This window comes from Anoplopoma fimbria, chromosome 13, assembly GCF_027596085.1.
Source record: "Anoplopoma fimbria isolate UVic2021 breed Golden Eagle Sablefish chromosome 13, Afim_UVic_2022, whole genome shotgun sequence".
Classification (NCBI taxonomy): Eukaryota; Metazoa; Chordata; class Actinopteri; order Perciformes; family Anoplopomatidae; genus Anoplopoma; species Anoplopoma fimbria.
This window is the reverse complement of record NC_072461.1, coordinates 19,605,508-19,617,355: the sequence shown is the minus strand read 5'-3', so window position 1 is coordinate 19,617,355 and position 11,848 is coordinate 19,605,508. Positions and strand designations below refer to the sequence as shown.

The 11,848-nt window shown below is 38.2% G+C and overlaps 1 protein-coding gene across 5 annotated transcripts in view; it reads right to left on the bottom strand.

Moving 5' to 3' along the window:
• Nucleotides 1-972: 972 nt before the first annotated feature.
• arvcfb (ARVCF delta catenin family member b) overlaps nucleotides 973-11,848 on the bottom strand; it is a 133,656-nt gene continuing 122,780 nt past the window's right edge. For 3 of the 5 annotated variants that reach the window (XM_054610346.1, XM_054610343.1, XM_054610344.1), the window contains 4 exons: nucleotides 11,073-11,126; nucleotides 9,546-9,637; nucleotides 7,240-7,352; nucleotides 973-3,935 (listed from right to left, as the gene is read on the bottom strand). In XM_054610346.1, the coding sequence (XP_054466321.1) occupies nucleotides 7,251-7,352; nucleotides 9,546-9,637; nucleotides 11,073-11,126 (248 nt within the window). In that variant the 3' untranslated portion in view covers nucleotides 973-3,935; nucleotides 7,240-7,250. The remainder of the gene's footprint in view (nucleotides 3,936-7,239; nucleotides 7,353-9,545; nucleotides 9,638-11,072; nucleotides 11,127-11,848) is intronic. The other 2 variants (XM_054610347.1, XM_054610345.1) reach the window with 2 other exon arrangements.

Here is an 11,848-nt window from a genome sequence, read left to right as displayed (position 1 = left end):
CAGAATCAATACTTTCATAGCATACAGGAACAGGCACTGTATTTTCTGTATTTTTCTAAATGCAGTGGTGGAACAAGTACTCAGATCTTTTACTTAAGAATAAGAAGCAATACCACAGTGCAGAAACACTGTGTTACAAATAAGGTTCCTGCATTAAAAATGTACTTCCGTAGAAGAACAAAAGTATTAGCATCAACATAGACTAAAAGAAACAAAATGTATCATGCAGAATGGTCCATTTATAAATAATGTATTATATTATCATATGATTGCTGCATTAATGTGTACTTAGCCTGAATATTGCATCTGATTAATTTGAGGCAAATTTAAATTTGTTATAGTTTGTAAACTTTATACAGTATAGTGCCGAGTAGTTTGTGAGTGTCCCCCTACCAATAAGTAAACTCTTATTCATATCATAATATCATAATTTATTGGTTTATTATATAATCATATATTAATAATTTGAATCTGGAAAGTTATAAATAAATGTAGTGGATGTAAAATGTGTAATATTTGCCTCTGAGATTTAGTGCAGTAGAAGCTTAAGTACAGTACACTAAAGGTACCTCAACATCTTTCTTCAGTAGTAGTTGTGGAACTGAGTGGAGCTTAATTTTTCTCAATTACCTCCAGTGGTAAATGCAGGCGGCTTTGGTTTACTTTGTACAGATTCTGAGATATGCATCTCTTATATTTCTGCTGTCACTGCCATCCAATGCAGATTAAATCAAATTCCATTTGTGATGGTCATATCATTGACAAAGTCAACACAAAAAGTAGTTCCAGTGTAAATTGTTCACTGTGAGCACTCCAAATTAGACTTTACTTTTGTTGTTTGGATTAACTGACCCTATTCATTTCTGTGATGTTTGTAATGAGCATTTTAGCTTTAGGGCTGCTGTCATGACTATAATGACATAAAAAATAAAATAACAAGACACAGAGCCATGCAACAATTTCTTTCCAGGCATGATTTATTGAAAACACACCAAATGTATACTCTACAAACCAGTATTTTTCCGTTATGTTTAACAAGCGTAATATTTGCCTCTGGGTATTAGTAAAATTAACATAATACATTCTGTCACTGTGGCATCGCTTCTGCTCGCTACGAAAGCATTAACAACTTTACTCCTCTAGGAAAATCAAAATCATTATTTGAATGACTATCTTTTTAAAAGTTTATAATACAATGTAATACAAGGCAGAAACCCACCAACAGTCTATCCTACTAGGGGTTTGGGGGGGGCGGTGGGGGAAGGGGGTGCATGAAGAATGAATGAGTGACTTGAGTGAAGGCAAAAGGGAGGAAGGGTGACACAGGTGGAGAAGGGGGAGGGGAAGGTGAACAGACAAAATGGAGAGATGACAGTTGAAAGGGAGGAATAAAGTTATATAAAACACACTTATCTTTATCTACCATGGAAAAGGTTAAGGCACATGATAGGTACAAACACATCTGCTACTGAGTAGTACAGTTACTTTATTTTGACGGTCTTGAATCTGTTATATCTACACAGGTAGGTTTGTTTGATTCGATGTGTGTCCGAGTCCTGCATTTCTTTTACAGCACAGTTGCTTGGCTCTTTATTTTGTGAATTTACAATGCGTTGTTCATCCACAAAACCAAACCCCCCAGTTCTGAATGCATGTAAATACAACTCCAGATCCTTTGGTTGTGGCACTGCGAAATGCAGTCAGGAATAGACAGTCATTTGGGTCTTTGTTCTAAGGGTTCAGTATTGTCCAATGAAAAGCACACACTTCTGAGGACACACAAAAGGGATGCTGGGTATCATTATAATTTTTTTAACCTCTGAAATTAAAATCTATACAGTAAGTTTTTTTGTAGTTTATTGATTTTTACCACAACATACATCTTTGTAAACACTGTGTAAAATATGCAAGCTTTATAAAGTCACATACGTCACAAAGAAAAATCAGACTTCAATGCAGGCACATGCCATTCGCCTTGATGACGCATGAGTGATGCCAACTTGGATTGGATTCTCTTTCTGTCCCTCTGACAGACTGTCAATAATGTCAATATGATTTTGTATCACTCTGCTTTTCTTCATCTTTACTGTCCACCCTAGAACGTTGTAAAAATATATACTATATGACCAAACTTGATGGTTTTTTTTGTTTTTGTACAGTGTGATCCAACTCTTTAATTTGCCTCAAACACCCAGATCTACTCGTCCTCCCATACTCTCTTCTTGCACATGAATGAATTAGTTAATATCCAAATGACACCACAAAAAACTGGCACTTGGAAAGAATAGAATATAAACATCTGTACAGTTTTTCTTCATGCTCACGACTGAATAGTTCTTTAAGATGCACCGTTGAAGAAGGGTTTCGGGATTGGCGGAAACTTGATCTGAATGCATCAGGAAGAAAAACTAAAGAACATTTATTAACACACCGTCTCTTGTCCATCTCATTAGTCTGACCTCTGACCCCTCCAGAGTGTCTGGTTTGAAGATTCAGTGGCTGTCAGACACCTTGAATTCATTGCCTTTAGAAAGAACACTGCAGATAAACTTTTTTTCTTTTACTTTTTTTGGACAAATACAAAATATAAATAGGTGATCGTCGGCGTAACTCGACAATATTTGACACACATTTAAGTTACATGGTTATTTCTTGTTTACAAACATGGTGAGCCTTTATCAAATGAGATGTGCTTTCCAAACAATGTGATATTAATATACAACTAAGAAGTCGGTAATTTTTGTTGCTTGTTTTTTTTTTTTCCTTCATTTTTCCATTTTTTTTCCTTTTGACCCTAATATACATTTATATAAAACCCAACAAAAATAAAAAACTGCTTTTAGATCTACCCTTTCATCAAGAGAACAAACTTCCGCCTCTCTTTTCAAAAACACGAATCATTTATAAACAAAATGCCTTATATCCTCTTTAATACACATCATTGACAAAGAGCAACCAGCCAGGAAACTCATTAAACTGCATCACTGCACAATGTGAGTGGTTACACAAGTAACCACAGATCTGTGAGTGAGGGTCAACATGTTGACCACGATGAAACAGAAACGGTTGGTTTCCATTTTAGCTTACTTTTGCGATGCAGTGTCAACAGAAACTGTTTCTCCATGTGATGTACACACTGTCACTTTCCTTTCTCTGGACCACAACTTGCAGATCTCACTTTACGAATGAACATCAATCACTTGTTAACAACTTTTGATTTCAAAGCATCTCAGTGCACTTTAAAAAAAAATAAACACAGTGAACCAAATGTCTTTGAGAGCAGACTGCTGGGTGTACATGTTTATCCACTATGCTACAGTTCTTCTCAGGCTCGTTTTCTCTCATTTTACTTTCTCACACCAACCTGCAAACAACATTCTGTGACCTTCAAATACACCATTCCGTACCTGTTCATGTCAAATTACCAAAGCCTGAAAACCAACTCAAAGTTAAATTCTCCAAAACCTACAAAATTGAAGCATGAACTTCTTCCAAATGTGAAAACTGAAATGCGGTAACCACTCATTCCAGCTTCCCACAGGTTTCCTTCCAACACACATTCCCTTTCCATTGCTTTCCTTCACCTCACTTTGTTCGCCCTTCATCCTTCCATTCCCTCACCAGCACCGTCCTTTTGTCCGTTTCGTGTCAGCGGTAGAGCTCATCAAGAGTCAACACTGTAAAATTCACATGATGTCCAGTGGGAATGTAGATATGAGAAAGTAGTAGGAGTAATCACTTTTTTATTCTTTTTTTTTCTTTTTCTGAAAAGCATGAGAATGTTGGCTCCTGCTGGGTAGTTTCTGTCTTGATCTTTTTTTTTATTTTTTTATCCTCTTTTCTGTACAAAGTCCAACTCCAAAGATGAGTTCCATGTGAAATGGCAGTGATGATATGAGAGATCCTTCTCTAGCTGGGGTGTCGTTATTTTAAGCCTGGAGCACGTGGACAAGAGAGAAACATATTAGAAAAAACACCCATATGGTTTGAATTTTGAAAACAACTTATGAAGAGTTTCAGTCAAAAATGCTACAAAAAAGACATCAATCATGACAAATAATAATAACTTATTTTTCTTATTGTCAACAAATTTCATTAAAAGATCAAAACCAACAATGAGTTAGTCTTTCTTTCTCTCAATACGTCCTTTCAAGACTTCCCTACACTCACTGTAGCACTCAGCCTCAAGCTCATTCAGTCCCACTGAATATGTAAAGTTGAACTAATCAACAATTTTAGTGTGTTTGTAGTGACTTGACTCAGAAGCTCTTCTCAGCTCTACGGAGCATTTTAGCATCTTTCAGCTCATTGTTTTGGTTTTCCAGCCTGCAACTTTACTGTTTTGGTTTGGCCTTACTGTTCTCATCATCATGTGTTCATTTTTACAGCTTGAAGCGCTGCTGCCTCCAAGTGGCCAAAATAAATGAATGATTTTTAAACACAGCTTAACCACGGGTAGTACAGTTACCAGGGTGATGCAGCCACTCCATTTCAAGTCGGCTGAGGTAGGGTATACTTTATGAATGCATTTATGATTTCTTTACTTTTTTACGTGTAACACCTCACCTCTTTGCGTCCTTATCATCAAGGATATCTCAAATCTTTCTCAAACATAAATAGTGCATTTGTTGGAGTCTATTTTCAGCTGAAGATTACCACACATGTACCATGCTTGTAAGAAAACCTCTAGGGTACAAAGGAATAAGACGTTGCTACACAGATAATAGTTAGAATTAAGATCAAGTCATTGTTGGTTTGGGTCTTTTCATGGGATTTGTTGACAAAATAATGTATATCACCAACATTTTCATTAAACATTTTATAAAAAAATATATATATATATTTAAGAGCATGAACCACATTTTGCCATCAATGGATGTGAATTCAGAGTGAAACTCTCCAGTTTTGCATTCATGACAGACAGCAAGACAATCAGCTGGCATTATCACAGTACTTGACAAATTACATCACAGTCAGCAAATGCTTCAATCATGTCAGCCCAGATGGCAAACGGAGGCAAGAGACAGCAAAACATCTGCTTAATGAGTTGGCTGAAATCCTGCATTTGCTCAATGAAGTGAAAATGACTTACCTGATGATTCTGATTATTACCTATAAACATGTTGTTGTTTTTTTAACTATAGTGATACAATTACAGTGAATACCACAAATAAGAGTCACGTATTTCCTATGATAATGCATTGAATGGAGATGAATGCATTGAACAGATGGCCACTGATTGACATAAGAAGATGAAGATGAGGAAGACAGTGAGGTCTGACAAGAGGCCTCTGGCACAGGAGAGGACAACAGCGGTGAGGAGGAGGCAGAGAGAGGAGATAAAGACTGCTGATAGAGGAACGATGAAAACTACTGAAGCTCACCCAGATCAGCTTGCAGCTTTGCAAAAGTCACTGGTTCAGGTTGGTTAATAAGACAATCCTCGTAAGGTCACTAAAGCATCGTAAATAAAATATGTACAGGTATAAGGGCATTAGTAATTTAGATTTCTTTCATTGTAGCTTGTGTAACAAAACTGTTGCCTGACAGCTAAGGGGCATAACCAGGAAATAATTAGTAGAAGGAAGAAATGAATCCGTTCTTGGATGCAGGAGGATAACATTTGAGGAAATCTCTCAACCACAAAGAGAAGCTGAATTTTTCTTCTCTCTCTTAAAGGGAAATATGACCATCTTAACTAAATATTCAAATCATGTACTTCAGACCTCAATATATATGTAAACTGTATTGATGTGAGCTCACCCTTCATTTCATCTCTGCCTTGGACATACTTTATGTGGGCTTACATCATCAAATCATCAACTAACATGAATTATTTATCTTTGAATCGAATGTAGATAGATATAAGATTATGTGTGTGCATATCTTTTTTTTTTTCCTCCCTACTACTTCTCATTAAGTTTTAACTGAGTCCCTGGCGGATCCATCTGAAGTGCAGAAGAATAATTCCCCCTCATCATTTGCCACCAATCTCAGCAGAGGCAGTCAGGGGAAGCAGTGAGTGAAGCTAGGTGTGCAGTGCAATCAGACTTGTATCTACTTGTAATCTACTTTGTATGTGTTCTACATGTAGTTGTTAAAATAACGTCTTGGTCAACCATGTGACATGATTTGGATGTTCCAGTGGTAAAGTAAGTATGGGATACATTGAAGCAATGTCAGAATTTCAATTGAACTTTCATTGTGCCCCGGCCCCCCTTTCAAGCATTCAGTTCTCACACGTCACATAAAGCAGTTTGCAATAGGCATGATTAACCACTTGAAATTCTCAGTAAATTTTGAAAAAACAAGATTAATTATTTAACACATAGGAAGATGAAAGCAGGTTTTTAATTTCTAGTCAACATAAATCGACAGTTATCTGCTGCCAATCAAGCTAGTGTTAGCTCCACGAGTTGGTTAAAAGCACTGATATGGAAATGTAATTTCATTCCATGTAAACCTACTTAACCTACATACTTGTTAGTTTTTTCAAACAGTATGATTTCTCATTTAATGTTACAAGCTCTTAGGATGAGGACCTGCCAACGTGTCTAGCAATTGTGATGCTACCAGATGGGCTGGGGTTTCTGGGATGCAATAAAGAGCAAGACAGAGCTGCAAATGTTAGGCTACTCTAAACCCTGACAGCAACCCGACCAGCTTCCACACTACTGTAGGCAATTTAGCTAGACAGGCATGCTAATGATAGCAGCTTACACATAACTAACACTTTTAATCTTGTGGTTCTGGTTTTAGAAAAGTTGGAAAAAAAGACACCACACAAACTCTGTTAATGCTCAGTGTCACTCTCACTACAGTCCTATGCAAACTGCTTCTGAATGTGGAGAAATCTAAAGCTCGACAGTCCTCGAGTTTTCTCATTTGTGATTCATTTTGTATTTTGAGTTTTTGGAAGCGCCATCTTTGCCTCAATCTACACGTGGAGGTGTGTGTAAATACGATTAATTCATATACAATGTATGTATTAAATCCTAAATAAAAACATTTTTTTAGATTGAACTGCAAGTGAATTATGTTAATTTCCATGGAAAGAACCAGGTGACTTCTCCAGCTGACTGCTCTGGGTGCAGGGTGACAGCTACATGATACAGTGTGAGGTTGAAAGGAACAGAGGCGGGAACGATGAACAAACAGGCAATGCAAAGGATGCTAGAATCCAACCCAAAAGGTGAAGGTGGTTATTTTTAGTGTGCTTTTTTATTATTTCAGACCTACCATGCATGCATTTAGACCCAGGAGTCAACAGGCTGGGGCTTAACGTCACAAGCGTCCACCAGACTGACTGCAGGCCTGTTACTTCTGATATAGTGTTTCCTATTTGTGTCATTCTGTGGCCACAGGAGGAGGGGTTAAAAAAAACACAGCAAAACAATATAAGGTCAGTACATTTTACCAATACACTCTCTCTCACACACACACACACACACACACACACACACACACACACACACACACACACACACACACACACACACACACATACATACATACACATGCATCCAGGATTAGAGAAGCCAGTGTTAGTCCCCTGCCTTCAGGATAGCTTGGAAATAATTCAGAGTGATTCAAAACAGTGAACCACAACATGCAAATGAAAGAGGGGGAGAGAGCAGTTTCGACAGCCAGGTTGCATTCAAAGGGGGCGGAAAACCTCTGGGAAGTACAGTACAGAAGGCAGACTTAGACACCAGCTTTGGAGTAACACTTGAAGGCCTGTACACTATTAAGATAAACAAGTCTGTTTGCTGTAATTACTCCTGTCTGTGGCTTCTCACTTGGTTTGTTTCAGCCCTCTCAAGATGTGACAGCTGGTTAAGTAGTTAACCTAATATGATGAAAAGTAGTTGTCAACCAAAATGGATTGTTAAAGCTTGAGGTCAGTGTTGAGAACTGACACTGCCCATTGTTTCTATTTTGTGCTGCTATGCTTTGCTGCCGCATTAGCTGTTTTATTCTATCTTTAAAAATAGATACAATTTGCACTAGTTTAAGTTCCATTTCAATCTTAAGCTCAACACAAATAGCTCCACTGGCATAATGTCATTGTATGTCGGGACAGCAGTTAAAATAAAACAACACTGAAATTAAAAACTGTAAGAGCAACATAACACCAGATGAAAATCTTGTTTTGTTCTTTCCTCCAGTTTAACTTCTTAACGTTATGCAGGGATGTAGAACTGCACTCCAGGATGTGACATTACTGGGCAAACCTTTGACAAGCCAAAGGTCTGAGTTGCAACAAAATTTAAGCTTCGACCAGAGAGGGCAGTGAGACGTTGCTCTTCAGTCTGGTTTTAAGTTCCCCTTTAAACAAAACAAATCAGTACTGCAGCACCTTTAACTTTTAGAGGATAAATCCTTAAACGCAATCAGAAAAGTGGGTAAGCACCTAGATCACCTAAGATCTAATTTCAGCTACCATGTCAGTTGATTTGACTGTTGAAGGATAAAGTAGACACTGGGGCTCATACAATAAACTGCCATTTTTACAGTATAATTTGATTATTAGTTTACAGTAAGTGAAAAATGCCACATGGATGACTAGTAGATATATATCTAACTACAGTCTCTTAGTTTCTTCTCTTAGATGTGCAATGCTACACTGATAATTGACCCGAAACAGAAAGAAAGACAAAAGACATGAAGACCCATCTTTAGAGTTTAAACGAGTAACTCTTGAAAAAAGTTATAAAGCACAGCAATGGTCAATTCGGTTGACCCAGGTTTTACCCACCTTAAAATAAAAAGCAAGTAACTACCATAATTCTGTTCAAAATCCAAACCCCCAGATTATACCTGGGCTATTAACTCTGCTCCAGGCATAATTTACACCCAGTCTTTGCCTTGGAAAGACTTTTAAGAGGTAGTTTTAACCTGCATGGGCATGCAAAAATATAAGACCATCTACTATAGTGATTTATGCTAATCTGGCTTTAATGGGCTCTTTATTGCATTTATTTTACAATCCCAGAGGGAAAATCCTTTTCATCTAGCAATAAAGAAGATGAAAAATAAACTACAAAAAGTACTTGAGTCATCTGACACGTGTCAGACCATTATCCTGTGACTCCTCTTTGAAGCTGGATAGCCAATCAGCGCAACAAGAAACAAACTTTGGCTGCAGTGCGAGACGGCTGTATAATAAGCGGACGACCACTTGATAATGCAGCAGTTTGCCAAGGCAAAGGGTTCATCTCCGAGAGGCCCGTTTGTTGGCGGCTCCTTTAATCATTCGCAGATTAATTACTATACAGACGCCATAAGCTTGCACTCAATTAACTGGCGGCTCTCAGATCTGAGGCTGTCCACAGCGCTGTGCTGTTGCGGGCAACATCAACAGAGAATGACAACTTCCAGCCTCTTTAAAGAATCGATAGGATTAAGAGCCTCTAATGAGGACCACCACAGGAAACATGTAGTGAGAGGGAAAGAGAGGGACACAGAAGTAGAGGACATTTCAATGAGACATCATTATTTTGTCCTCTGACCCCCCCGGGTGTCCAGGAAAGATGTGCCTGTACCTTTAATGGCTCCCGTTCTGTCTGGTCCACTGAGCCGTCAACCGTCTTGTATTTGCAGTCCTTGTCCCTCTGGTCAATGGTGGAGTAACCATCTAATGAGGTCAGAGAACAAAGGTCAGTTAATCCTGCTCCATCCTCGATTAAAAAAGAAACGGCGACAGATCATTCCTAGAGTTGTTTTAACCTGTGCGGAGTGACTGAATGAATGGTTTTCTGCACTCGGACACTTAACAAGAGTGCCCGAAAGCTGTTGGACACAGAAGAGTAGACTAAACAGCACATTCTTAACTTGCGCTTCTCTAAACCTTCTGGCACTCATGTTGTTTACCACCACAGTAGGTTTAAAACAAACCAGATGAAGCACTTTTTGACCCTGTCCCCATAAATGTCTTTAAAAATGCCTTCTCACATATTCCAACTCAGGGCCTGTATTTAAGAAAGCGTCTCAGTAGTAGAAAATCAACCCCAGCTGGCCAAAACTTCTCAGCGTGACACATTCTCTATTTGGTCCAACTTTTAGGATTGTTAAAGGTGTTCAAGTATTTTAACTTTATGACATAATCAAATACACAGCAGTGAGGATTTGGGTCTAGATTAAAAACAGTTTCAGCAGTAATGAATACAACTTTTATCACTCATACACCTCAGATAATGCACATATGCTGTATATGCTTTTCCAATATTACCCCTGATATTATTTTTTCAAACCACAGCAACAGCTACAGCATGTCATCATATATTCTACTAAAAAGGAAGGTCCAGAGATATGCATGTACGTGTTTTATTTCATGTTTATTTCTGTTCTTTTATGAACATGAATAAATACTAACATTATTAATATGTTTTGCACTCGGCAGCTTACATTACGGCAGTGTTTAACGGCGGTGTCTGTGGTGTGATGAGGTTTATCCAACCTTGCAAAGTGAAGCTATTTGGTTACTTGACCAAAACATTTTTTTTTTATATTTCCCCCTGGAATATTGACCCCCTTCCCCAGCTCCGTAATGTTGTCCTTTTTTTTTTTTACCTTTATGGTCTTTGTGTAAGAGAGTGAAAAACCTGAAGTCTCTCTAAAAGTGGCTTCTTCACTTTAATTCTGAAGAAGTAAAAATAAATAAAAATAGACAGAAGAGTTGCAGTTCTATATTTGAAACAACTGCAGGATTATTTACTTTAAAAGAAGCCCTGCAGAGGAGCTCTGCCATATGAGATATTAAGAGTGTTTTCTATTTAAGTGGAGAACCACCCACATCTGTTGGTGTTAAGCTTCTAATGAAGGCCCAGCTTTGTACAAACATCTTGTCAAGAGAGGGGTCTTGCATACAGCATCAAAGACTTTCACGTCTGAAGTCATCAGAGTGAGATCAGAGTGTTCAGTGGTTTGAATTTTCAGGATTAAAAATAACATCTTGGCAACGGTTAAAGAACTAGTAGGAGAGATGTCGAATCAAAAAGCTGTTGGACACTGGAGTGAGATTAGAGGAGAGCTAGCTTTGGCCAACGATGATCATGCAGTCTGGCTCTTACCTGGACCCAGCTCATCCATAGGTATCATATCACCACTGCCACATTTCCTGGTGCCTGAAAAGCATTCATATGCCATTTGTAGAAAAAATGGCTCACACACAAATTGAGTCATTGAGCCAAAACGCTGCTGCTTTTCAGGGTAATGGTTCTCGGCCAGTGATTGAATAATGCAAACTAAGAGTGGGCAGGCATGAGTGCTGCATTTTATGTGCACGTATGGATGCAAAAAAAAAAAAAAGTGGGGCGCAAGGCCAAAAATCAGGACGTTAAACTGCGGCGATGCTATTGACTCCTCTGTCAAAGAGATGTTTGTTGTTGGGCCAATGTACTGCACAAGTCCCCCACCCTCCCCCACATATACTGCTGCTGTTAAAGAAAACCTCTCAGCCAGTTTTTTGATTGTGGATGCAGCTATAAACACTTCAAATATCGCTGACCTTAAAACGTCAATTTAAAAACCAACAACACAAATACATAAGAGTTAGCATCTTAAACAATAACATTTCATTAAATTTGGTCAAAACTAACTTTTGAAGGTCTTGGTTAAAACAGCAGCAGTATGTTGTTCAAAGCTCCAGCTCCCCTTTTATGCACTTTTTTTTTTACCCTTGTGAAACGGCATTATTGCAACATATAACACACCACAGCTTCACCACACAGAGGATGACAGGAGTAAAGTCGAAAGCACAGCGCTTCAATATAGCCATGAGAAAAAAAAGACATATCCTCAGGAAACTTCACACAATCACAGACTATTTTCACGTTAATGTTAGTAT